We start from the raw sequence: 23,761 nt of genomic DNA on the forward strand, positions 1-23,761 counted from the left end.
TGGTGGTACTGGGGTTCCTGGAAGCCCTTCTACCTCCGGGCTACACTCCCAGACCTATCTTATATTATTTTTATTTGGAAACAGGGTCTCTTAAACCAGCAAGGCTGACTACGAACCAGCGCGATCTTCCTGTCTCCACCTCCCAAGTGCGGGGATTACAAGCGTGTGCCACCACACCCGGCATGAAACAGGGTCTTGCTAGGTTGAGAGTCTCAGTACTTGCTGAGGGTGTCCTCAAACCTGTCTCAGCCTTCCAAGTACTAGGATTAAAAGTGTGTGCGAGCCAGGCATGGTGGCACGCGCTTGTAATCTTCGTGCTTGTGAGGCGGAGACAGGAGGATCGCGCTGGTTCGAAGCCAGCCTCGCTAGCTTAAGAGACCCTGTTTCCAAATTTTAAAAAAAGTACAAAATAGGTCTGGAAGTGTAGCCTGGAGGTAGAAGGGTTTCCAGGAACCCCATACCACATACACACACACACAAAAAGTGTTTGCCAGTATACCCGGCTGAGTGAGATTTCAAAGCAGCCTTTTGCTTTGACACACCTATATGGAGGAATATCAAGATTTGCACAAAAGATAGTGTGTATCAGGACACACCAGTGAGTTGCGGGGTGCTAGACAGGCTCCTTAGCCTCTCGGAGCCTCAGCGTCCAGGTCTGTAGAATGAGAGGATGGAGACGCAGGCAGAACCAGCAAGAGAACTAAAGGAGGGGTTGGGCCTCATCTGTACCACCCCCAGAACTCAAACCAGGCAGGGGCTTGGTGACGCAAAGCTTGAAGCTAGGTTGGGCGGGCGGGTAGCTCAGAGGTAGAGAATGTGCTTAGCATGCACAAGTCCCTGGGTCAATTCCCAGGACTAAACCAAGCCAAACCAAAAATAGAAACAAAAGCCGGGCCTAGTGGCGCATGCTTGTAATCCTAGCATTCCAGAGGTGGAGACCCGAGGATCGCGGTTCTCAGCCAGCAACTCAGTGAGACCCTGTTCCAAAAAATAAAAAGATTAGCCAAGCGTGGTGGCGCACACTTGTAATCCCAGCACTTGGGAGGCTGAGAAAGGAGGATCGCACAGGTTTGAAGCCAGCCTCAGCTACTTAGTGAGGGTCTCAGCAACTTAGTGAGACCCTGTTTCCAAATAAAATATAAAATAGGTCTGGAAATAAGCTGGGCGTGGTGGCGCACGCTTGTAATCCCTGCGCTTAGGAGGCTGAGACAGGAGGATCGCACAGGTTCGAAGCCAGCCTCAGCTACTTAGTGAGGCTCTCAGCAACTTAGTGAGACCCTGGTTCCAAATAAAATATAAAAAAAGGTCTGGGAGTATAGCCTGGAGGTAGACAGCCTCTAGGTTCCACCCCCAGTACAAAAAAAAAAAAAAAAATAGGTCTGAAATATAGCCTGCAGGTAGAAAGCCTCTAGGTCCCACCCCAGTACCACCAAAAAAAAAAAAAAAAAAAAAGTATGGCTACCCTTCCTATGAAAAATCCAGGTTCTTGAAATAGTGGCATTCATTCTTCATTATCACTGACACAGAGCCTGGCTAGACATTTACTATCTCTGGAAGACCTTCCAAAGCTGCTTACAGACCATTCTCTTCAAGAAGGAAAGAAAATGTGTCTGGCCATTTCTAACATAATCTGCTAGACAAAGAAATTTTCTTGCCATGAATGGAGACAAGCACATTTGATGCATGCTTATAATCCGAATATTCAAGAGGCTGAGGTGGAAGGATCCCAAGTTTGAGGCCAGCCTCAACAACTTAGTGAGACCTGTTTCAAAATAAAAAATAAGCAATAATAAAAAGGGCTGGAGGTGTAGCTCAGTAGTAAAGTGATCCTGAGTTCAATTCCCAGTCCAAAAAAATAAACATCCATCACAGGGACAGTCAGGAGGGCCCCTGACTTGGAGAAGCAGGTGTTATCCTGCTTCTAAATCTCAAGTTTAAATCTTGGCATGGATGCTTGTAATCCCAGCATTCGGGAGGCTGAGACCGGAGGATCACAGTTCACGGAACACCTCAGCTACTTAGTGAGGCCCTGTGCAACTCAGTGAGACCCGGTTTCAAAATAAAGAATAATAGGGCAGGGGGTGTAGCTCAGAGGTTGAATGCCCCTGGGTTCCATCCCCAAACCTGCAAATAAATAAATAAATAAATCTCAAATTTAGGCCACTGGAGAAAGCTACCCCCCCCCCTTTTTCCCCCAGAACTCTGGGCAATTGTATTACTTGGCAGAGGAGATAGGAAAATGTGACTGAATTGTAAGCAATTTAATGATTCTGTACCAACTCATGTAGGAAAAGCTATGAGAGAGAATGCGCCCAGGAACTCTGGCGATATACCCTTGGGAAGCGAATTGTATGCAAATATCTCTAAAAATCAAACCGGTAAGAGAACTCTGTTGAGTATTTCAGTACATCTTGGTGGATGGGGGTTCTGGGGTTTTTTTCTTTTTGTTGTTGTTTTTGGATTTTTGCTTCTTAAAATTATTCACCGTTAGGTGAGCGCTGACACTGAGCTGCACCCCAGCCCCATACACGCTGTGAAATGATTCAGTCCAGCTAATGAACATCTGTGTACTTCACAGATAAATATATTTCTGTGTGTGGTGAGAACACTTAAAATCTGCTTCCCTGGCGACTGTCAGAAATCCAGGACCTTGTGGTCAACTCTAGTCCCCATGTTGTACAAATGCCCGGTCCCCTCTGAGAGCTGGGACCGAGGCAGCTTTATGGAGGAGCCCCAGGGCCTGGCCAGCTGACAGTGAGCCCATCCCAGCCAAAGATAATGGAGCTCAGGCCCGTTATGGGCGCGGGGCTAAGCGATTTACCTGTGTAACGCACCACCGCCACCGCCCAGCTTAGCTCCTTCCCACTTGGAAGTGAGGAATCTGTCGGGCTTGGAGCCCGGGCCGGGCTGTGTTTTTGCGGCTCACAGCGGCAGGCACGCTCTGCTAAGTCCATGGCTGGACACCACTGCCCTCGTATGGTCAGAGGCTCAGAACTGGCCCGTAATATTATGCTTTGTCTTTTGCCAGGGGCAGGACACTTCCAGGAGCTCTATTATGCCACCCCAGTGTTCCAGGAGGTGGCGCCAGGGCGACGAGGTGAGCAGCAGCTGGGGATCAAGATGCTGCTCAAACTAGACAGGGGTCCCCGTGGACCAGATGCAGGGACTTGGACCTGAGGCTGGGTGGGTGGCGGCAACAAGACACCCCAGGAAGCCAACAGCAAACAGCACCGCTGTTAATGAGTCTCATCAGGAGAGGAGGGGAGAGAGAGGAAAGGGTAGGTGGACAGGGCCTATAAAAAGTCCTGAGAGGAAGATGCGGGGCTGCTGCTAAAACATTGGCAAAAACAAAATCTTCATGGTTAAAAAAAAAAAAAGCTAATGCTTGGCTCTGTCAAGCTCATAGGAATAGGATTTCTTTATATAGCTCCTCTAGATGCATATCCTCGATTAATTGAATTATTTTTCTTTTTATATTTCAGAAGCCTGCTATGAATATAGAAATGATTATGTGTATTCTGAATTCACTTCTGAAACCTAAACCAACTACATCTTGGTGGAAGATGCTTTTTAGGATCTTATTTACACAAAGAAAAGCAAACTCATTTGGCACTTTAAAAGTCTACCTGTTTCCCCAAAGTGAATTCCTACATTTTACGACTAAGCTGTGTGTGTTTCTAGCACCCAATCATGTCATCCGGTGGTGGTCAGGTGGGACCCCACACACGTAAAGCATTTAAGGTGCTTTCACCATTCGCAGGCTTAGGTCGTCCGCCCTGAGCCGACAGGGCTCTCCTCCGCGCACCCTGGAGGCAGTACGATGCCTGTCTGTCAGCTTTCCGTCTCTGGCCTGTGTCTAGAGATAGATGGTGCTGATGCTGCGATATTTAATGCCACTGAATCACACACCTGAAGTTGGTCAGGATAGCAAATTTTAATAAATTGTTAAATTTTGTGTGTATTTTAGCACAATAAAAAAGATATTATGAAGCATTTGCCCAACGTTAGGCCTCCTAATGGGAGAGGGGGCTGTCCTCTAGCAAGGGGGGAGAGGCTACTTTTGCCTGTCCAGAGAGAGCTCAAAGGAACTGGGAACTTCCCAGACCCAAGTGTCCGTATCTCAAGCCCACTTGTCCCAGGCCCATGCCACAGGTGAGCGGGAGTCTACTACATTTGGCCTCTGTGTTCACACCCCCTCTATCCCCTTTTTTGTGGTACTGATGATTGAACCCAGGGGCATTCTACCTATGAGCTTCACCCCCAGCCTTATTTTTTTATTTTGAAACAGGTCACACTATGGTTAAAAAAAAAAAAAAAAACCAGCTAATGCTCGGCTCTGTCAAGCTCATAGGAATAGGATTTCTTTATATGGCTCCTCTAGTCTCCCTGAGTTGCTGAGGCTGACCTCAAACCTGCTTCCCAAGTACTGGAATTACAGGTGTGCATCACCACACCCAGCTCACCCTACCCTCTGATCAGATTCTGAGCCTCATTTCCAGCACAGCCTACCCTTCGGCAGTGGGAGATGAAGGCAGCTTTAAACGGTGCTAAGGAAACCCTCTAGGTTCCCCAGCTTGCCCCAAATCCAGAGGCTCTCATTTTCTCCTTGCAAAGCTTCTCATGCAGAAGCCAACTAACTCCACAATTTACATAATTACACTGCTCCAAACCTTTCAAGTGCTAGAACTATTGCGTAACCCAGTGCTCCGCTTTCTCAACGTCGCCCCTCCAGCGCAGAAGAAAGTCTCCGTAGTTGTGAAGCCACAGTGCGCTAAGGGTTCTCACCACCCACTTACCTCTGGGCATGGAGTCCTTGTTACCATCCGTCCTCAGGGAGTCGCTCTGTTCCCCAAGGCTGCTTCCTGAGGCCTTCTGATGAGTCTTACACTAGACACAAAACCTTCTGTCTTATCTGGGAGGTGTCCCCACAGGAACAGGCCCCAGGGACTGCAGGAGAAACCAACACGAGAGTGTTGTTGAGCTGGGCACGACAGTGGGCAACTGGGCTGGATGCCACGGAACCGTCTGAAGCCATTTTCCCCAAGAGCCCTGGCTGCTTGGAGGTGAGCTCCAAATCTAGAAACCAGGCTCTGGACTCCAGCTGTGATCACTGCTCCGGGTAGGGCTGCTTCCAGATCCTTCCAATGGTCAGAGCTTGGGAATGTACTTAAATATTTATATCTCTCTATATACATATGTATATTTTCTGGGAGGATACTGGAGGTTGAACCCAGGGGTACTCTACTTCCGAGTTACACCCTCAGCCCTATTTTATTTTGAAACAGGGTCTTGCTAAATTGCTGAGGCTGTCCTTGAACTTAGTCTTCCTGTCTCAGCCTCCCAGTCCTAGGATTACAGGCTGTGCACTACCACTACACTCAGATCGCTTCTGTCTATATTTCCGCATCTCTATAGTGAAAACCCTAAGTGTACACTGATCCCTCCAATTCTGAGCCACACCAGAGTGCATTCTAGTTCTCTCCATTTTCTACTTCATCAATATCTTTGGCTGTAAAAACGAGGCTCCTGGTATCTCCTCACAGGCCTCCCCGCTTCCCCGCAGGCCGTCCTCCAGTGCAGAAGCCCCTTCCTTTCCCAGGTGCCTGCACCTGAGCCAGAAGCCCACCCTTAGCCCAGCAGACACGGCCCTCACCTGGTTGGGATCTTATCACCCAAACCAACCTGCTCTCCCAGATGCCCTCCCCAGCCAGCTGTCTTGTCACAGCACCCTCTCCGCGCGGACACCCCTCCCCAACACCTCCTCCTCATCCAGGCCGACACCTGCACCTCCCTGCCCACTTGCAAATGCTCTGGCCTCTCGCAGGCCGGGACACCACATGCTGGACTGGCCTGCCACGGGGTAGATGCCCCACAGCCTGCTCTGGGTCACTAGACCCTGGCGTCCCCCCTTGCCCAGAAAGGCTCTGAGCCCGCTCCTGGCTACCGTGGCTCCACTTCATCTTGCCCCGACACAGATGTTTAGCCCTACCTGGTTGAGCTGTTCGGGGAGGAAGGAGAAAGAGGACCTGAGTTTTTCATTTCAGTAGCCATATTTTTCACGTCAAGATATTTCACTATGGAACCAGGGATGGTGTATAATAAAAAATAAAAGAAGGTACAAAATGGCTAAGTGGTAGAATGCTTACTTAGCATGTGTTAGGCTCTAGGTTCAATACCCAGCGTAGTAGTAGTAGTAGTAGTAGTAGTAGTAGTAGTAGTAATACAGAAGCATTGCTGGGTGTGGTGATTTCCCTGGAATCCCAGTATTTGGGAGACTGAGACGTGAGACAGGACTTCAGGTTCGAGGACAGCCTCAGGAATTTAGATTTTCAGCAATTTGGTGAGATCCAGTTTCAAAATTAAAAAAAGGGCTGGGGTTGTAGCTTGGAGGTGGAACACTCTTGGGTTCAATTCCCAGTACCAAAAAAAACAAACAAAAAGTTCATTTGTAGGGCATGGTTGTTCATGCCTATAATCTCAGTTTTTGGGAGGCTAAGACAGGAAAATCACAGGTTTAAGGCCAAGGTTACTTGGTGAGACACTTTTTATATAATAAATTTATTTTTTGTGGTATTGGGGATTGAACCCAGGGTGTTCTACCTCTAAGCTACATTCCTAGACTCTTTTATTTATTTTTGCAGTACTGGGGATGGAACCCAGGGTATTCTACCTCCAAGCTGCAACCCCAGCCCTATTTTTAATTCTTTATTTTAAAACAGGGTCTCACTCAGTTGCAAAGGGCCTAAGTAGCTGAGGCTGTCCACAAACCGTGATCCTCCTGTCTCAGCCTCCCGAATGCTGAGATTACAACCGTGCACAACCATGGCTAGCCTTTTGTTTTGAAATGGTCTTGCCAAGGTGCTGAGGCTGGCCTTTAAATTGTGATCTCTGTCTCAGCCTCCCAAGCACTGGAATTACAAGCATGTGCTACTATTCCTGGGAAGATCCTGTTTCAAAATAAAAAATAAAAAGGGTTAAGGTTGTAGCTCACAGGCAAAGCACCCTTGGGTTCAATCCCCAGTACCATCCCCCCCCCAAAAAAAATCTACTTCATAAGTGCAAAGGGGCTAATAAAACTAAGTTAACATGAAACAACCAAATTGGGAGAGAATATTTATTACACAAATATGAAAATCTATACAGTCTTAGCTGATGATATATACTTGATTAAGAAGTCTTTCAACTTGGCTATGTGCATCGTTTCCCTCATTGTGGTATCTCTGCCTCTCAGATGCACTAATCCACTCTCCAACGTGGTCTCAGTGATCAGAATTGTGAAGAGGACACTCATCTCATCATACCTAGGAAGTTAAAAACACATGCGCTCAGGTACAAACTGTCAATTCTCCACTTTATTTAATTTTTATTTTTATTTTTTGCAGTACTGGGGATGGAACCCAGGGGCTTTCTACCTCTGGGCTACACCCCCAGACCTAGTTTATATTTTATTTGGAAACAGGGCCTCACTAAGTAGCTGAGGCTGGCTTCGAACCTGTGCGATCCTCCTGTCTCAGCCTCCCAAGCGCGGGGATTACAAGTGTGTGCCACCATGCCCAACTATTATCAACTTTAATTAACAGTACAAACCACTTTCAACTCACAAACTCAAAATCAGGGCTTGAGAGCTGGACCAGAACAACCCATATTCAAAGTAGAACTTCCACAAGTTTCTAACATATTCGAATAGCTGAAAAGTTGTAACAGAAAATAAAACCTGAGAAACAAACACTGGCGCCTCAATGTATCATTTGGGGTAATACACATTGGGGTAATACCGGGAATAAACCACTTGATGGCCTCAGCCCTGTGGAGGCCGACAGCAATCCAGGAACAGTGACTTTTGGTTAAAGTCTCACATAATAAACCATATTCTAAGAAAGATCTGCCTCATTTGTAGCTGTATGCTAACTTACAGTTTCAGGTTTGGCAATCGTTAACTATACACTGGCCTTTCTGCTGACCAAGTTATGCTATCTCATTTAATATTTTTTTCTTCGTGGAGTTCCATCAAAAACTACTTCATATATCTATTTGGTTGTTCATTTTCTATTTTGTCCCTCTATAAAACAAGTCTCTCAAAACCAGGAAACTTTTCTGTCTTGTTCACCACTGTATCAAAGTGCTTAAGACATAAGAGATGTTTAATAAATAGCTGGACAGAAATAATCTGGGGATAGAGCCTGAACCACATAAAAAATAACCGTAACTTAATTTATATCCACATAACTCAAGTTATATCCACGTAACTCAGTTCTAAAAGGATATGATTTTAGAACTTGTGAGGACTAGAAAGTTCAAGTACTACACCTTCATTTTATTTACTTTTATGTATTCATTTTATTTATTTAGTTTTTGCAGTACTGGGGATGGAACCCAGGGGCATTTTACCTGTGAGCTATACCCCAGCCTTATTTTTTATTCTTTATTTTGAAACGGTCTCACTGAGTTGCAGAGAGCCTCACTAAGTAGCTGAGGCTGGCCATAAACCCAGGTCCTCCTATCTCAGCCTCCCAAATGCTGGGATTATAAGCATGCATCAGCACACCCAGTTGTACCTTCATTTTATATATAAAAAAGTTATTAGTTTTGTTCTATGTCTATTTGTAGAAAACTATTTTTGCACACATTTGGAAGGTGAGTGTTAAACAAATTACTAAGAGGCCTGAGGAGAAAAACACAAAGCTCCAGAACTCTTCACCCAAAAGATATGCATTCAACATATAAAGTTAAAAAAAATCAAAGTATATCCCAAGGAAGGAAGAATGAGTCACTTTATTTAAAAAAAAAAAAAAAAAAACAGAAGAAACCGGGCATGGTGGCACATTCTTGTAATCCCAGCCTTAATAAGGCCCTCTGCAACTCAGTGAGACCCAGTTTCAAAATAAAGAATAAAAAACAGGACAGGGGGTGTAGCGCGGAGGTCGAATGCCCCTGGGTTCCACCCCCAGGCCTGTAAAAATAAATTAACTAATTTAAAAAATTAATAAGATTAAAACTTTTTTAAAAGGGCTGGGGATGCCGGGCGTGGTGGCGCACACTTGTAATCCCCGCGCTTGGGAGGCTGAGACAGGAGGATCTCGCAGGTTCGAAGCCAGCCTCAGCTAGTTAGTAAGGCTCTCAGCAACTTAGTGAGACCCTGTTTCAAAAATAAAATATAAAATAGGGCTGGGGAGTATACCCCGAAGGTAGAAAACCTCTGGGTTCCACCCCAGTACCACAAAAAAAAAAAAAAAAAAAAAGGGGCTGGGGATATAGCTCAGAGGTAAATGCCCCTGGGTTCAACCTCCAATGAAGGCAGGCAGGCAGGCAGGCAGGCAGGCAGGCAGGCAGGCAGGCAGGCAGGCAGGCAGGCAGGCAGGCAAAAGTAGCAAGACTGGATACAGAAAGATGAACTGGGAGATTTCTTCAGTGATACAGACAAGAGACACTGGTAACCTGAACCTGGACGATGGCTGTGCGGACAGAGACGTGGACCTGAGATCCACTCAAGAGGCAGGCTGATGCCAACTGGTGACGGGCTGGATGTGGGAGTGATAAGGATGAGAGAGGTGGAGCATACCTTATCTGAAATGCTGGGGACCAGAAATGTTTTCGATTTGGAAATATTTGCCTATGTGTAATAAAGTATCTTAGGGGATGGGATCCAAGGGTTATATAAAATCCATATATATACACACATACAGCCTGAAGGTAATTGTGCACCATTTCTTTTTTGGGGTATGTTACTGGAGACTGAGTCCAGGGACATTCTACCTCTGAGCTATACTCCCAGCCCTATTTTATTTTATTTATTTATTTATTTATTTATTTATTTATTTATTTGCTTTTGATGGTACTGGGGTTCCTGGAAATCCTTCTACCTCCAGGTTACACTCCCAGACACCTATTTTTTTATATTTTTATTTGGAAACAGGGTCTCTTAAGCAAGCACAACTGTCTTCGAACCTGTGTGATCCTCCTGTCTCCGTCTCCCAAGCGCAGGGATTACAAGCGTGCGACACAACGCCCGGCTGATTTTTTATTTTGAAACAGGTGTCACTAAGTTGCTGAGGCAGGCCATGAACCCGTGAGCCTCCAGGGATTATAGGTGGATTACACAATATTTTGGGGGCACCTGTGTTTTGACTGCAACCTGTCTCATGAGGTTAGGTGTGGAATTTTCTACTTGATTCAAAATGTCAGCACTCAAACAGTTTTAAATTTGGGAGCATTTCAGATTTGGGGTTTTCATGTTAGGAGGATCTACCAACAGCCAGCTGCAGTCCTTAGCATCTGGTGAACAAAGCTGCCAGGCACTGAGGAGAGCAGTCAGTTCTGCCCTCCAGGGTAGAATTCCTTCCTATGTGGTTTGAGAATGAACCAAAAGGCTCCCGAGGGAAGGCATCCACTCATGTTCCTCTAGTCCTGATTCAACAAAGGCATCTTAGATATACAGCTTCATCTCTGCTAAATTGGTAAGCTCAAGCCTATGGCACTAATCTTAGAATTACAGATCGCTTGTGCTCAAATATACCTGCCAAGTAAGGCTCCCTCCTCTAGATTTAACCAGGGGATGGATTCTGTAAAAAATACTCCCTCCCTCCTTCTTCCTCTCCCTCTCCCCCTCCCCCCCCTCAGAAGAAATTTCTTTTTCTTTTTTTGGTACTGGGAATTGAACCCAGGGGCATTACACCCCTAGTCTTATTTTAAATTTTGAAAGAGTCTTGCTAAGTTGCTGAAGCTGGCATCAAACCTGCAATCTTCTTTTCTCAGCCTCCCAAATCCTGGGATTACAGATGTGTTCTACCACAGCCAGCTGAGATTTCTCTCTACTATCATAAAATAAAGAAATATATAATTAACCATTGAATAAACACCTTTTTGTGCCTGTGTGTGGTACTGGGTATTGAACCCAGGGGCATTCTACTTTTAAGCTACACTCCCAGCCCTATTTTATTTTTATTTTAAAACAGGATCTTACTAGGAAGATTAGAGTCTCACTGCTTGCTGAGACTGTCCTCGAATCTGCGATCCTCCTTTCTCAAGTATTGGGACTACGGGCATGTGCCACCACACCTAACTCAGTAAAATACCTTTTTATTTATTTATTTATTTTTTATTTTTATTTTGTGGTGGTACTGGGGGTGGAACCCAGGGGCTTTCTACCTCCGAGCTATACTCCCAGACCTTTTATATATTTTATTTGGAAACAGGGTCTCACTAAGTTGCCGAAAGCCTCATTAAGTAGCTGAGGCTGGCTTCGAACCCGTGTGATCCTCCTGTCTCAGCCTCCCAAGCACGGGGATTACAAGTGTGAGCCACCACGCCCGGCTTAAAATGCCTTAATAATAAAGTAATTCTTACTTTTCGTAAAGTTGTTCCAATGACGACTGCACAGTTTCCAAGTAACCAGGCCACACAGAAATTCCATTTTCTAGTAATTCCTTAAATAGCCCTTGACAAACCTGGAGGAAAATACAGACTTCAAATATCAAAGAAATAAAAGTAGCTTAAGTGTCTTATTTTTGTGAAACCACAAATCAACTTTTCAAACTCTAAAATGGGTAATAATCTGGGCATGGCAGTATAGGCTTGTAATCCTAGCTCCTCAGGAGGCTTAGACAGGAGGATCACAAGTTTGAGGTTGAGGTTAAGCCTAGGCAACTTTGAGACCTTGCTTCAAAATAAAAAGGGCTGAGAATTTAGCTCAGTAGTAGAGTGCTTGTCTAGCATGTGTGAGGCCCTGGGTTTAATCCCTAGTACCACACACACACAAAGAAATTAATAGCCATCAACCTCAGAAACCAATGTTTATAATTTATATAGTGTGTACTTTTTTGTGTATGTGGTACTAGGGATGGAACCCAGGGTATTCTACCTCCAAGCTACACTCCCAGACCTATTCTATATTTTATTTGGAAACAGGGTCTCACTAAGTAGCTGAGGCTGGCTTTGAACCTGCGTGATCCTCCTGTCTCAGCCTCCCAAGCGCGGGGATTACAAGTGTGCGCCACCAGTATGCAATTTATAAATTGAACGTCTCCTCTGAAAGCAAAGAAATGAAGCACTGCAAACTGAATACTAAATGCAAGCATTCTGAGAGACATCTTTATGCGAAGAAGAATGTTTATCACCATCATTATTACCCAAAACACAAACCAAGCCAAAACAGATTCTAACAGGAAAACAAAACAAAAGAACAGTAAGTCCAAAGTACCGTGTGAACTCTAAACTCTAGGGTTATAGCACCATGACAGGAAGAAAAGGGGAAAACCAGGTGAGATGGATTCCGAGAAAGGTGGAAACCAAAAGCCAGATGGAAATGTGAAAGTAGGAATAATTAAATGGCATAGTACCCTACGACGGATACTATTTTTCTTAACAAGAAATGGCAAAGCAAAGCTAAATCTGAAGCCCCTAGAGCAGGCCTTCTCACCCTGGCACCATGAACACAGGGCCTCCCTAGCTTGTTACAACATTTCCCTCCGGCTGTTACCAAACATCCCCAGCGGAGCACTGTGTCTTAAACCCTGGCAACCTGGTGGCCACAAGGGTCTTAGGAAGACTGCTGCAAGCCAGGGTGAAAGATGGGAAAGAAGCCACCATCTTCTTTGCCAGGCTCACTGTGGCCCATGTTCCAGCCTCTGCACAGGCAAGGAAGCTGGCTGCCCCGCCCAGGCTTTAAACCTTCCAGGTCCTCATTCAGACCAGGGAGTCTGAGTCTCTCACACCGAATGGGACCACTGAAGGAGTCCCAGGAGAGAAACCAAAACCTCCCCTGCTTTCCTCCAGAGTATTTAATAATTAGACTGGATAGATCAGGAAAATCAAAATTATTGATCTAGAACCTTTACTTACACCAACACGTTATCAAAAATTTTTTAAAGAGAAAGGAAACACTTCACTAGACATCTGTACATATATTTTAATTACCAAAACTACATAAAACTGTAAAATGGAACTTGGGCATGACTTTCAGAGCAAAATCCACTGAATTGTATTCAGCTTCTTTTTTTTGTTTTGGTACTGGGGATTGAACCCAGGACATTCTACTTACAGGCTAAACTGCAAGCCATATGTCTTTTTTTTTTTTTTTTTTTTAAACAGGGTCTTGTTAAGTTGCAGAGGCTAGCCTTGAACCTGTGATCCTCCCATCTCAGCTTCCCAAGTACTGGGATTATAGGTATGTGCCACCATGTCCAGCTATTCAGCTTCTTTAACAGACTATGGTTTAACTTGCCTATAATTAACTACAGTTCAGTATTTCATTAAAACACTTAAAAAGGAAATAAAGTTTCAAGTAGCATGCTACCAAGCTGACTCGGAGTAATGATTATAATTAAAATCATGGCACTGAAGCTCATCAACCCACCTGTCTTAGTTCCACTGTGGGGCCTCTCCCCACATCCAAGGCAACCTTGACAGGGGCCAAGCAAGGGTGAAGTTTAAGTACCTAAGGCATTAGGGGCGGGGATGGGGGAAGCACAATTAGCATAAAAAGGAAAAACACCGGGCGCCTTTACATTTTCCAGGGCCTCCTATCTTTGAAACATCAATGGCACCTTTCTATGAAGGGTTCTCTTCCTTGTACAGGAGTCCTCCGGGATCTGGAGAGAATCGTAGAGGTAAGCCAGCATGCCGCGGTCCAGGTCCCCGTTTACAGACACAACACAAGGGACCACGTGTTTCCTCCCATCACGGCCCTTTGCAGAAAAGAACAATAAAATGTCATTTAGAAACTCTTTCTTAAAATTGTGTGTGTGTGTGTGTGTGTGTGTGTGTGTGTGTGTGGCACTGGGGATTGAACTCAGGCATTCCCTCCGAGCTATACCCCAGCCTAATTTTTAGAGGGCCTCATAGTTTGAGAGCCTCACTACTTGAGACTGCCCTCCAACCTGTGACCCTCCTGCCTCGGCCCCCCAAGGACTACAATTACAGAAGTCACCGCCATGCCTTGTTTGTGGAGTGTCATTTTATTTGTATGTATATACTTTGATTGGTGCATTCCAGCCTCACATCAGAATGTAGTTCACAGTGATGGCGACACACTTGCACACAGCACGGGGGCGTTCTCCCCATCTCCCCCTGCCTCATACAGGGCGTTATGGTTGACACTGACATTCTAACATAAGAACATACTGTCAATGGAAGTGACTCCTTCACTAATCCCCCCTCTCTTTCCTCCCTTCCCCTAGACCACCACCATGTCCAATTTAGTTGTTGTTGTTGTTGTTGTTTTTTGGTGGTACTGGGGGGTGGAACCCAGAGGTTTTCTACCTCCGGGCTATACTCCCGGACCTTTTTTATATTTTATTTGGAAAAAGGGTCTCACTGGGTTGCTGAAAGCTTCACTAAGTAGCTGAGGCTGGCTTCAAACCTGTGTGATCCTCCTGTCTCAGCCTCCCAAGCACGGGGATTACAAGCGTACGGCAGGCCCGGCTTAGTTGTTTTTAACATTTAAAAAAAAAACAAACAAGCCGGCCATGGTGGCTCACACTTGTAATCCCAATACTTGGGAGGCTGAGACAGGAGGATCACAGGTTCTCAGCCAGCCTCAGATACTTAGTGAGGCCTTCTGCAACTCAGCGAGACCTTGTTTCAAAAAAAAATAAAAGCCAAGCGTGGTGGCGCACACTTATAATCCCAGCATTAGAGAGGCTGAGACCAGAGGATCACGGTTCATAGACAGCCTCAGCTAGTGAGGCTCTCAGCAACTTAATGAGACCCTGTTTCCAGATAAAGTATAAAATAGGTCTGGGAGTATAGCCCAGAGGTAGAAAAGCCCCTGGGTTCTACTCCTAGTACCACTAAATAAATAAATAAATGATAGGACTGGGGATATAGCTCAGAGATAGAATGCCCCTGGGTTCAATCCCTGGTACCAAAAAATCCAAAATACTTTGAAATCCTCAACTTTTAAAAATAGCCAGGTGTAGCAAGGCATAGTGGCACACGCTTGTAATTCCCACGCTTGGGAGGCTGAGACGGGAGGATTGAACTGGTTCAAAACCAGCCTCAGCTACTTAGTGAGGCTCTCAAAAACTTAGTGAGACCCTGTTTCCAAATAAAATATAAAACAAATCTGGGAGTATATCCGGGACGTAGAAAGCCCCTAGGTTCTATCCCCAGTACCACCAAAATAAATAAATAAATAAATAAATAAGTAAGTAAGTAAGTAAGTAAAAATAGCCATGTGTAGCCAGGCATGGTGGTGCACACTTGTAATCCCGGCATTTGGGAGGCTGAGACCAGAGGATCACGGCTTGCAGACAGCCTCAGCTAGTTAATGAGGCCTTCTGCAACCCAGTGAGACCCTGTTTCAAAATAAATAATAAAAAACCAGTCAGGGGGTGTAGCTCAGAGGTCAAATGCCACTGGGTTCCATCACACGACACACACACACACACACACACACACACACACACACACACACACACACAAAAAAAAAAAAAAAAAGAATAAAAAATTGGGCAGGGGTGTAGCTCGGAGGTCAAATGCCTCTGGGTTCCATCCCCAGACTTGTAAGAAAAAAAAAAAAAAAATAGCCAGGTGTGATGGCACACACTTGTAATCCCAGTACTTGGGAAGCTCAGACAGGAGGATGCAGGTTCGCAGCCAGCCTCAGGTACTTAGTGAGGCCCTCTGCAATTTAGTGAGACCGTGTTCCAAAATGAAGAATAAAAAGTAGGACTGGGTGCATAGTTCAAAGGTAGAATGCCCCTAGGTTCAGCCGGGCGTTGTGGCACACGCTTGTAATCCCAGCATTCCGGAGGCTGAGACCTGGAGGATCGCGGTTTGCGGACAACCTCAGCTACTTAGTGAGGCCTTCTGCAACTCAGTGAGACCAGGTTTCAAAATAAAGAATAAAAAAAAAAAAAAAGCCCCTAGTTTCAATCTCCAGTACTGCAAAATAAATAAATACATACATACATACAATTACCCATGATCAAGCAAAGTCTTAATTTTATACCTGTCTGAATTGTATATGATAACTTCAAAGATTAATAAAAACTGTCCTCTACAGGCAGTAAGCTTCCTGATATCTGGGATTCTTCTCTAACTCTGTTAGTGGATATCTTTCACTTATTTATAGAAGTAATATTGAAAGAGATAATTCTATCCAGGCATGGTGGCACAGGCTTGTATTTATTCCCAAACTTGTGAGGCTGAAACAGGAGGAGCACAGGTTCACAGCCAGCCTCGGCAACTTAGCGAGACCGTGTTTCAAAATAAGAAGTAAAATAGGGCTGGGGTTGTAGCTTAGGGGTAGAATGCCTCTGGGTACAACCCCCAGCACCAAAAAACAAAACAAGAAAAAGATAATTCTGAGACACTGCAAGACTCATCTGAGTCAAAGAAAGACTGATTGTATTTAAGTATTAAGAAAAGCTTACTGAATGGCCCACGCCTGTAATCCCAGAACTTGGGAGGCTGAGACAAGAGGATTGGAGGTGTAAGGCTAGCCTCAGCTACTTGGCGAGACCTTCAACAACTTAGTGAGACCCTGTTTCAAAAGAAAAGATAAAATAGGGTTGGGGTATAACTCAGAGGTAGGATGTCTGTGGGTTCAATCCCCAGTACCCAAATCAAAAAATAAATAAATGAGGGAGATAAAATATAAAATAGGTCTGGGAGTATATCTGGGACGTAGAAAGCCCCTAGGTTCTACCCCCAGTACCACCAAAATAAATAAATAAATAAATAAATAAATAAATAAATAAATAAGTTTGTTTTTGTTTTGTAATTTTTGCAAGTAAGTAATTACTTACAAAATGTTGTAAATTTTGTAAGTAAGTAATTTTTGTTTTGTACCCTATGGTACAAAAACAAAAGCACCATTCAACAAACCACATAGTGATGACATATGTATGCACGATCCTGGATTAGACTCTAGACCTTCACCGGGCATTACCAGGCCTTCAGTTAAACCTGAGGGGCTCTGTGGGTGGGACAGCAATAGTGGATTATTGTTTGTTTCCTGGCTTTGTACACTGTGCTTATATGAATGAACATCAGCTGAGAAGTAGATACTGATGCATTAGGGGTCATGTGCAGGACATCATGTCTGCAAATATTCTCAAGTGGTCCAGAAATCATCACAGGGATCTGGGAAGAAACACACAGGCGCCCAAGGCGGAACCTACGCGCAGTCTGGACGCGTCTCCGGGGAGCGTGCGTAAGAGCTCCCCCTCTCCCAGGTCCCACAGGGTTTCTAGCGGCTCCTTCCCCCAGGGAAAGTTGTAGTAGAGCCTGCTTCCTTTTCGTCCCGCTTCGTCCTGACAGTCACTGCTGCTGAAGTTAGATGGACTAATGGCAAACTGGAAAACAAAGGTGGTCCTGTTAACTGATTAAAACAAATGCCAACCTACTGCTAACCCCAGAACTATTACTAAGAATTAATGGCGCCCGAGACTGTCTGTCACGCAACAGGCTTATATTGGTCAATCCCAAATAAAAACTGAAATTTAAGCATGAGTGAGTATATTGCTACAAATACTGCTTCTTTACTCTGAAGAGCTGTTGAGAAAAACTAGCGATGCGATCTAGCCTTTTGTGTGTGTGTATCTGTATGTGGTGCTGGGGGTGGAACCCAGGGCTTTCTACCCCTGAGCTACACTCCCAGGCCTATTTTATATTTTATTTGGAAACAGGGTCTCACTAAGTTGCCGAGAGCCTCACTAAGTAGCTGAGGCTGGCTTCGAACCTGTTGGATCCTCCTGTCTCGGCCTCACAGGCATGGGGATTACAAGCTTAGCCTTTTTTTTTAATTCTGTAATTTTTATTTTAGAACATTGTTACCACACTGAGCTATCTATCTAGGTCTTTTTTGTGGCAAATTAGTAAGGGGAAGTTAACTATGAACTAAATGGGACAAAGAAGAAAGGATCACACGTCACGGTTTTTAGCCTTCTGTGAAGTCCTTGTTTGAGATTTTTCCATTTAGTTTAGATAAGAATTGGAAATTTTTAAAAGTTGGAAAAAGGTAGGACAACAGCAAGATAAAAACATGCACTTTATGCTTTCTTCTGCATTTACTAAAATGTGGTTATAAATTACAGAACCATTTTGACTAAAATGGAGTTCGCGGAGGTAGAAGCACAAGTTGAAGGTGGAGGCGGCGGCGGCGCAGCTCCAAGTCTACCCTGCCGGGAACGCAAGTGAGGGCTGGCCTCTGCCCTGATCGTTGTTTTCTCAGTGCTCAGGGATCAACCCCAAGGTCTTGAGCACCTAGGTGAGCCACTAAGCCAGCCTTCTCACTTTATTTCAAAACGAGTCTCACTAAGGTGCCCAGGCTGGCCTTGAACTTGCCACCTTCGGCCTCAACCTCCTGAGTCGCTGGGATTACGGGCGTGCACCACCATGCCCAGCCCGAACTCTACCCCCAGTACAAAGGTTCATCAGCAAGAGCAGCTGCGCTCAACACATGTCCTTACCAAAGTAACCATTCTATCTAGAACAGAGAGTTTTTGTCATCCTTGATTTATTGTTGCCTCTTACAAATATAACATAGCTACATCAAACAAAATTGCACTTATAATAAAGGGGCATTACATAACTCTGACACACTGAGACAATTTGCTTCCCTTTTTTTTTTTTTTTTTTGGTATTGGGGATGGAGCAGGGACAATCTACATTCCCTGGCTCTTTACTTTTTACTTTGAAGTAGGGCCTGGCTAAATTCCTGAGGCTGGCCTCCAATCTGTGCTCCTCTTGCCTCAGCCTCCCAAATACTTGGATTACTGGCGTGGACCATCAGACCGGCAAATTTACCTACTAAGTACTAAAGTGATTGTAATACCTTTCTCCACCACAGAAGCCGATGACGCAACCAGAAATCAAGCCACTGGCTTGAAGTCCTTGCAGAAGTAAACCACACCAGTGAAGCTTCAGTCTTCTCACCAATTCTTTAGATATCAAAAATATCAAGAGTTAGCTGATCTGAAAAGTAAGAATCTATCCCAAAAAGGAAGTGCCTGGTTCTTGACTATATAAATACAAGGCCGGGTTATCTGCCATATTGTGTACCTTTTAACACCATCAGATATCTGCTTAGTGTCAGCAACAGGATGAAAGCACACTCCAATCTGAGCGAGGCCATAAGGCAGCCTCCTGTTTACCAGATCCAGGCAATGAGCATACTGTGCCAAGGCCCCTGTCGAAAAACAAATCAGTCATTGTATAAATCCACCCACAAACCCAAACCATTTTTGTCACTACAGACAAACTAATAACACTTTGTCATGCTTTCTTTCTCTTGTTCATTCCCAAACACTTCAGCATGCATCTCCCCCAAATAAAAATGACCTGTTACTTTTACTACATAGCATATCATCCAACACATGACTGACAGTCTACTCATTACAGCTGTCACCAAAATATCACTTTTTCATGTGCTGCTTTTTTTTTTTTTTTTTTTGGTGGTACTGGAGTTTGAACCCAGGGGATTTCTATCTCTGAGCTACACCTCCAGCCCTACTTTTTTTATTCCTTATTTTGAAATAGGGTCTCACTAAGTTGCAGAGGGCCTAAGTAACTGAGGCTGGCCACGAACCTGCGATCCTCCTGTCTCAGCCTCACAAGTACTGGGATTACAAGCATGCACCACCACGCTCACCTGGAAATACATACTTTTTTTTTTTTTTTTGCAGTACTAGGGATGGAACCCAGGGGCAACCTACCTCTGAGGTACAGCCCCCAGCCCTATTTTTTATTCTTTATTTTTGAAACAGGGTCTCACTGAGTTGCAAAGGGCCTCACTAAGTAATAGCTGAGGCTGTCCTTGAACCATGATCCTTCTGTCTGAGCCTCCCAAATGCTGGAATTACAAGCGTGTGCCACCACGCCCAGCTTGGAAATATATACTTTTAAAAATCATGTGTTTGGGTGTATTCATTTCGAGTCACCCCTCCATGCCAGTCTGGTATGAAGCTGTATTTCTATTTTCTGCATTCCTATCCTTCTAATAAACTTCTTTAAATCTTCAAAATAAACCTAAATAAATAAATAAGTAAATAATAAAAAATAAAATCATGTGTTCAACAGGATGTGGTTGTGCTCATCTGGAATCCCAGTACTTAGGAGGCCGAGAAAGGTGAATCACAGGCTCTCAAGCCAGCCTTGACTACTCGGTGAGGCCCTCCCCAACTTAGTGACACCTGTCTCAAAATAAAGAACAAAAATTAGGACCAGGGGTGTACTTCAGAGGCAGAATGCCCCTGGGTTCAATCCCCAGTACCTCAAACAAACAAACAAACAAACAAACAAAACCTATTAATAAGTTGAGGCTGTCACAACAGTGCAGACATGGGACAGAAGAAAGCGAGGGCAGTAGGAACAAAAAGCCACACACTAAGTCTAAGCTCAAAACACTAGACAGCCCAAGGATTTGGCTAATTAAACAACTACCATAAGGGCACTAATTTTCACAGCCATGGAAGTATAGGTGTGTGTGCGTTACTGGGGATGAAACTCAGGAGCATTCTACCTCTGAGTTACACGCCCAACCCTATTTTTTATTCTTTCTTTTGAAACAGGGTCTTACTAAATTGAAGAGAACCTAAGTAGCTGAGTCTGGCCTGTCTCAGCCTTCCAAGTACTGGGATTACAAGCATGCACCACACCTGGCTAACTTTAGGACGTTTTAAGTTACTCTGCAGTACCAAAATGGCAAGGGGAACAATTTCACAAAGATGAGAACTGTGGCAGCAAGTCTGTCCCCTAAAATGTCTAAGCTGTTGTTTGTTTTTATTTTTTCCCAGAATCTCTGATTTATGTTGCATTATTTACCTACTTATTGTGGTACTGAGGATTAAATTCAGAGGTGTTCTTCCACTGAGCCACATCGCCACCATTTTTATTTTGAAACAGTGTCTTCCTAAGTTACTATGCACTGGCCTCAAACTGTGTGTGTGTGTGTGTGTGTGTGTGTGTGTGTGTGTGTGTGTGTGTGTGTGTGTTACTAGGGATTGAATCCAGGGGTATTTTACCTCTGAGCTATACTCCCAGCCCCATTTATATTTTATTTTGAAACAGGGCCTTACTAAGTTGTAGAAGACCTAAGTGGCTGAGGCTGTCCTTGAACCTGTGATCCTCCTGTGTCAGCCTCCCAAGTACTGAGATTACAGGCGTGCACCACAACGCCTGACTCAAATGTTATTTTATATTAAGGGTTAGTGATGCCGTACAAATTATTGTGTATTCAATCAACAATCACTTATAAAGTTTGATTAGTCTTACAGTTGGCAAACAAGAACATTACCTAATGGGTTGAACAATAGATTGCAGATCAGTTTTCAGTAAAAAAACAAAAAACAAAAAACAAAAACATTGTGGAATCGGGGCATTTTCCTTTGCTCTTGAAAAATAAACTCTTAGTTTGCCGAGTAAATATAAAATTGGGGGTGGTGACGCACACTTGTAATCCCAGCACTCGGGAGGCTGAGACAGGAGGATCGCACAGGTTCGAAGCCAGCCTCAGCTACTTAGTGAGGCTCTCAGCAACTTAGTGAGACCCTGTTTCCAAATAAAATATAAAATAGGGCTGGGAGTATAGCCCGGAGGTAGAAAGCCTCTGGGTTCCACCCCCAGTACCACCAAAATAAATGAAAATAAATAAAAAATAATAACTGTGGAAGTATTTGTAAACACGTTGGTAACAATGAACAAATGGCTCAAACAAACACATGATGGAATTGAGATCCTAATTTTAGAGCTGTTCAATTGAACTCTAAAAGTCTATGGTTGTTCCATAAAATTGAGTGTGAACTAGCTCCCTAAATACAGACTTTTTAAGGAACATTCCATGGACCAATGTACTCCACGGCAGAGCAAATTAGCTAATACACCGACCACTCCAAAGAATTAAGACCCATATAACTTGCTCTGAGTGGAAATAAAGGACCAGCTGCAATCCCCAAACTTGTGCGAGATTGCCTTCCCACCCCAAGCCTGTTTCATGAAATCGTGAAGAACCATACCGTGAAGAAGATTCTCCCGTAGTTTCCCAGGAGTTTTTAATAAGTTCTCAAGAAATGCTACTAGCTGTTCCTTACTCAGCTCTTTGTCTTGCAAGATTTCGCGGAGAGTTTCTGCAGAAACTAACCTGAAGGCGCCGTCCCCGGGCTGCGAAGGGGCTGGTTGGTGGTGGAGGGCATCCACCGGGAAGACCTGCTCCCTCGACACCACCACCGAGGACCACCATTCTGCCGCCAGGTTCTTCCGCAACTCTATGCCCAAAGGTCCAAAGCCGGGGTGGCACCCGCTCAGAAGAGAATCTCGGCTCAGATGCTGCTTGGTTCCGCTGAGGAAATGCCTTCGCAGGCAGAGCTCTAGGAGCGCCGCGCTCCCGTCCGCAGGCGCGGGGCCATCGCTCGGCTCGCCGCCCCGGGCCGGCTCGGCGCCGGGCTCCAGGTGCCCTCCAGGGGCGCCGCTCCTTTGCCGCCCCGGCTGCCCCCCGTCTATCCGAACCGCAGACCCAGAAAGCAGACGCCTGCAGACCTGATGGCCGGCCTTGAGGGCCACGCTGGAGCGCATGGCCTTCGGGAGTTACAGAGCTCGACCCATCGCCCACCACTCGTGCGAGCTCAACGAACCGCCACAAGGTAGTGGAACACCGGAAGTCGCGGCGCAGGCGCGACGGAAGTGAGCGTGCAGCCTATGGGCCCGCCCCGGAAGTGCGTCACGGCCCCGCGGCCTCCGCCCGCCAGGACCGGCGCAATCCTCGAGCCCGAACCGACGGCCGTCTGAGACCCCGCCCGCCAGCGCCAGCCCTCAGGCAATAGTTGAATTTTCGGTCCTTATCAAATCATTTCCACCTACTTCTCACTACCGTGTTGTAGCCACTTTTAAACCAGCTTTATCTTGCCCCCCCTTTTTGCGGTGGGGGGTGGAACCCTGGGGCATTGTGAACTCTGAGCTACATCCCCCGTCCACATTTAAGTATTTTTGTTTGAAATAGGGTCTGAGTTGCGAAGGGTCTCGCTAAGTAGCTGAAGCTGTCCTCTAACCGCGATCCTCTGGTCTCCACCTCCCGAATGCTGCGATTACAAGCATGGGCAACGCCGGGCCCATCTCACCCAATTTCTAACAACCCGGAAAAGCTCAAAACACTTGTGTTGTTCTCCAAATCACAAATACTCCATCCTTGAGGTCGGTCGGTGAAAATTCTTGTTCCCGTTATTTGAAAGCTTTAGTCCTAATCCGGGCGTAGTGCCACAAGCCTCTAATTCCAGTACTTGGAAAAGAGGATGCATGTTGGAGGGTAGCCTCAGCAATTTAGTGAGATTGTTTCCAAATAAAAAATAAGGTTGGAATCCGGGCGTGGTGGCGCACGTTTGTAACCCCAGCATTTGGTGAACAGCCTCAGCCACTACTTGGTGTAGCCCTTTTAAACTCAGACTTTAAAAAAAAAATAGTAAATTTTGCCGGGGGTGTAGCTTGGAGGTAGACTGACCCTTGGTTCCAATTCCAGTACCACACAAAAAAAGGTTGGAAATACAAGCTGGAAGACAGCAGCAGACCCTGGGTTCCAGCCTCTGTCTCTGACACACACACACACCACACGCACACACACGCGCACACGCACGCGGTCCATTATGGCTTAGACCAAAGCTCTCACTCAATTCTTGACAAATGCTACTGATCGGATCCTGAAATTACTGTTCTAGGAACGCAGTAGAGCATGTTAAGCGTAAAGGGTATCACTTTGCATTTTCAAATACTTCCAAGTCAGGAACCAGCAGCACTTCACTTGGGAAATTCACATTGAGGAGAAATGAAGATC

At 45.2% G+C, this 23,761-nt stretch overlaps 1 protein-coding gene across 1 annotated transcript; it reads right to left on the minus strand.

The window, feature by feature from the left end:
- Positions 1-7,135: 7,135 nt before the first annotated feature.
- POLG2 (DNA polymerase gamma 2, accessory subunit) lies at positions 7,136-22,512 on the minus strand (the record flags this gene model as incomplete). Its single annotated transcript, XM_080714253.1, has 8 exons — positions 7,136-7,301; positions 11,344-11,444; positions 13,352-13,432; positions 13,542-13,682; positions 17,124-17,297; positions 18,779-18,884; positions 19,006-19,132; positions 21,957-22,512. 8 exons carry the CDS (start codon positions 22,510-22,512, stop codon positions 7,136-7,138), a joined length of 1,452 nt encoding a protein of 483 aa, XP_080570379.1.
- Positions 22,513-23,761: the final 1,249 nt, after the last annotated feature.

Source organism: Muscardinus avellanarius, assembly GCF_963383645.1.
Source record: "Muscardinus avellanarius genome assembly, chromosome: 16".
Lineage (NCBI taxonomy): Eukaryota > Metazoa > Chordata > Mammalia > Rodentia > Gliridae > Muscardinus > Muscardinus avellanarius.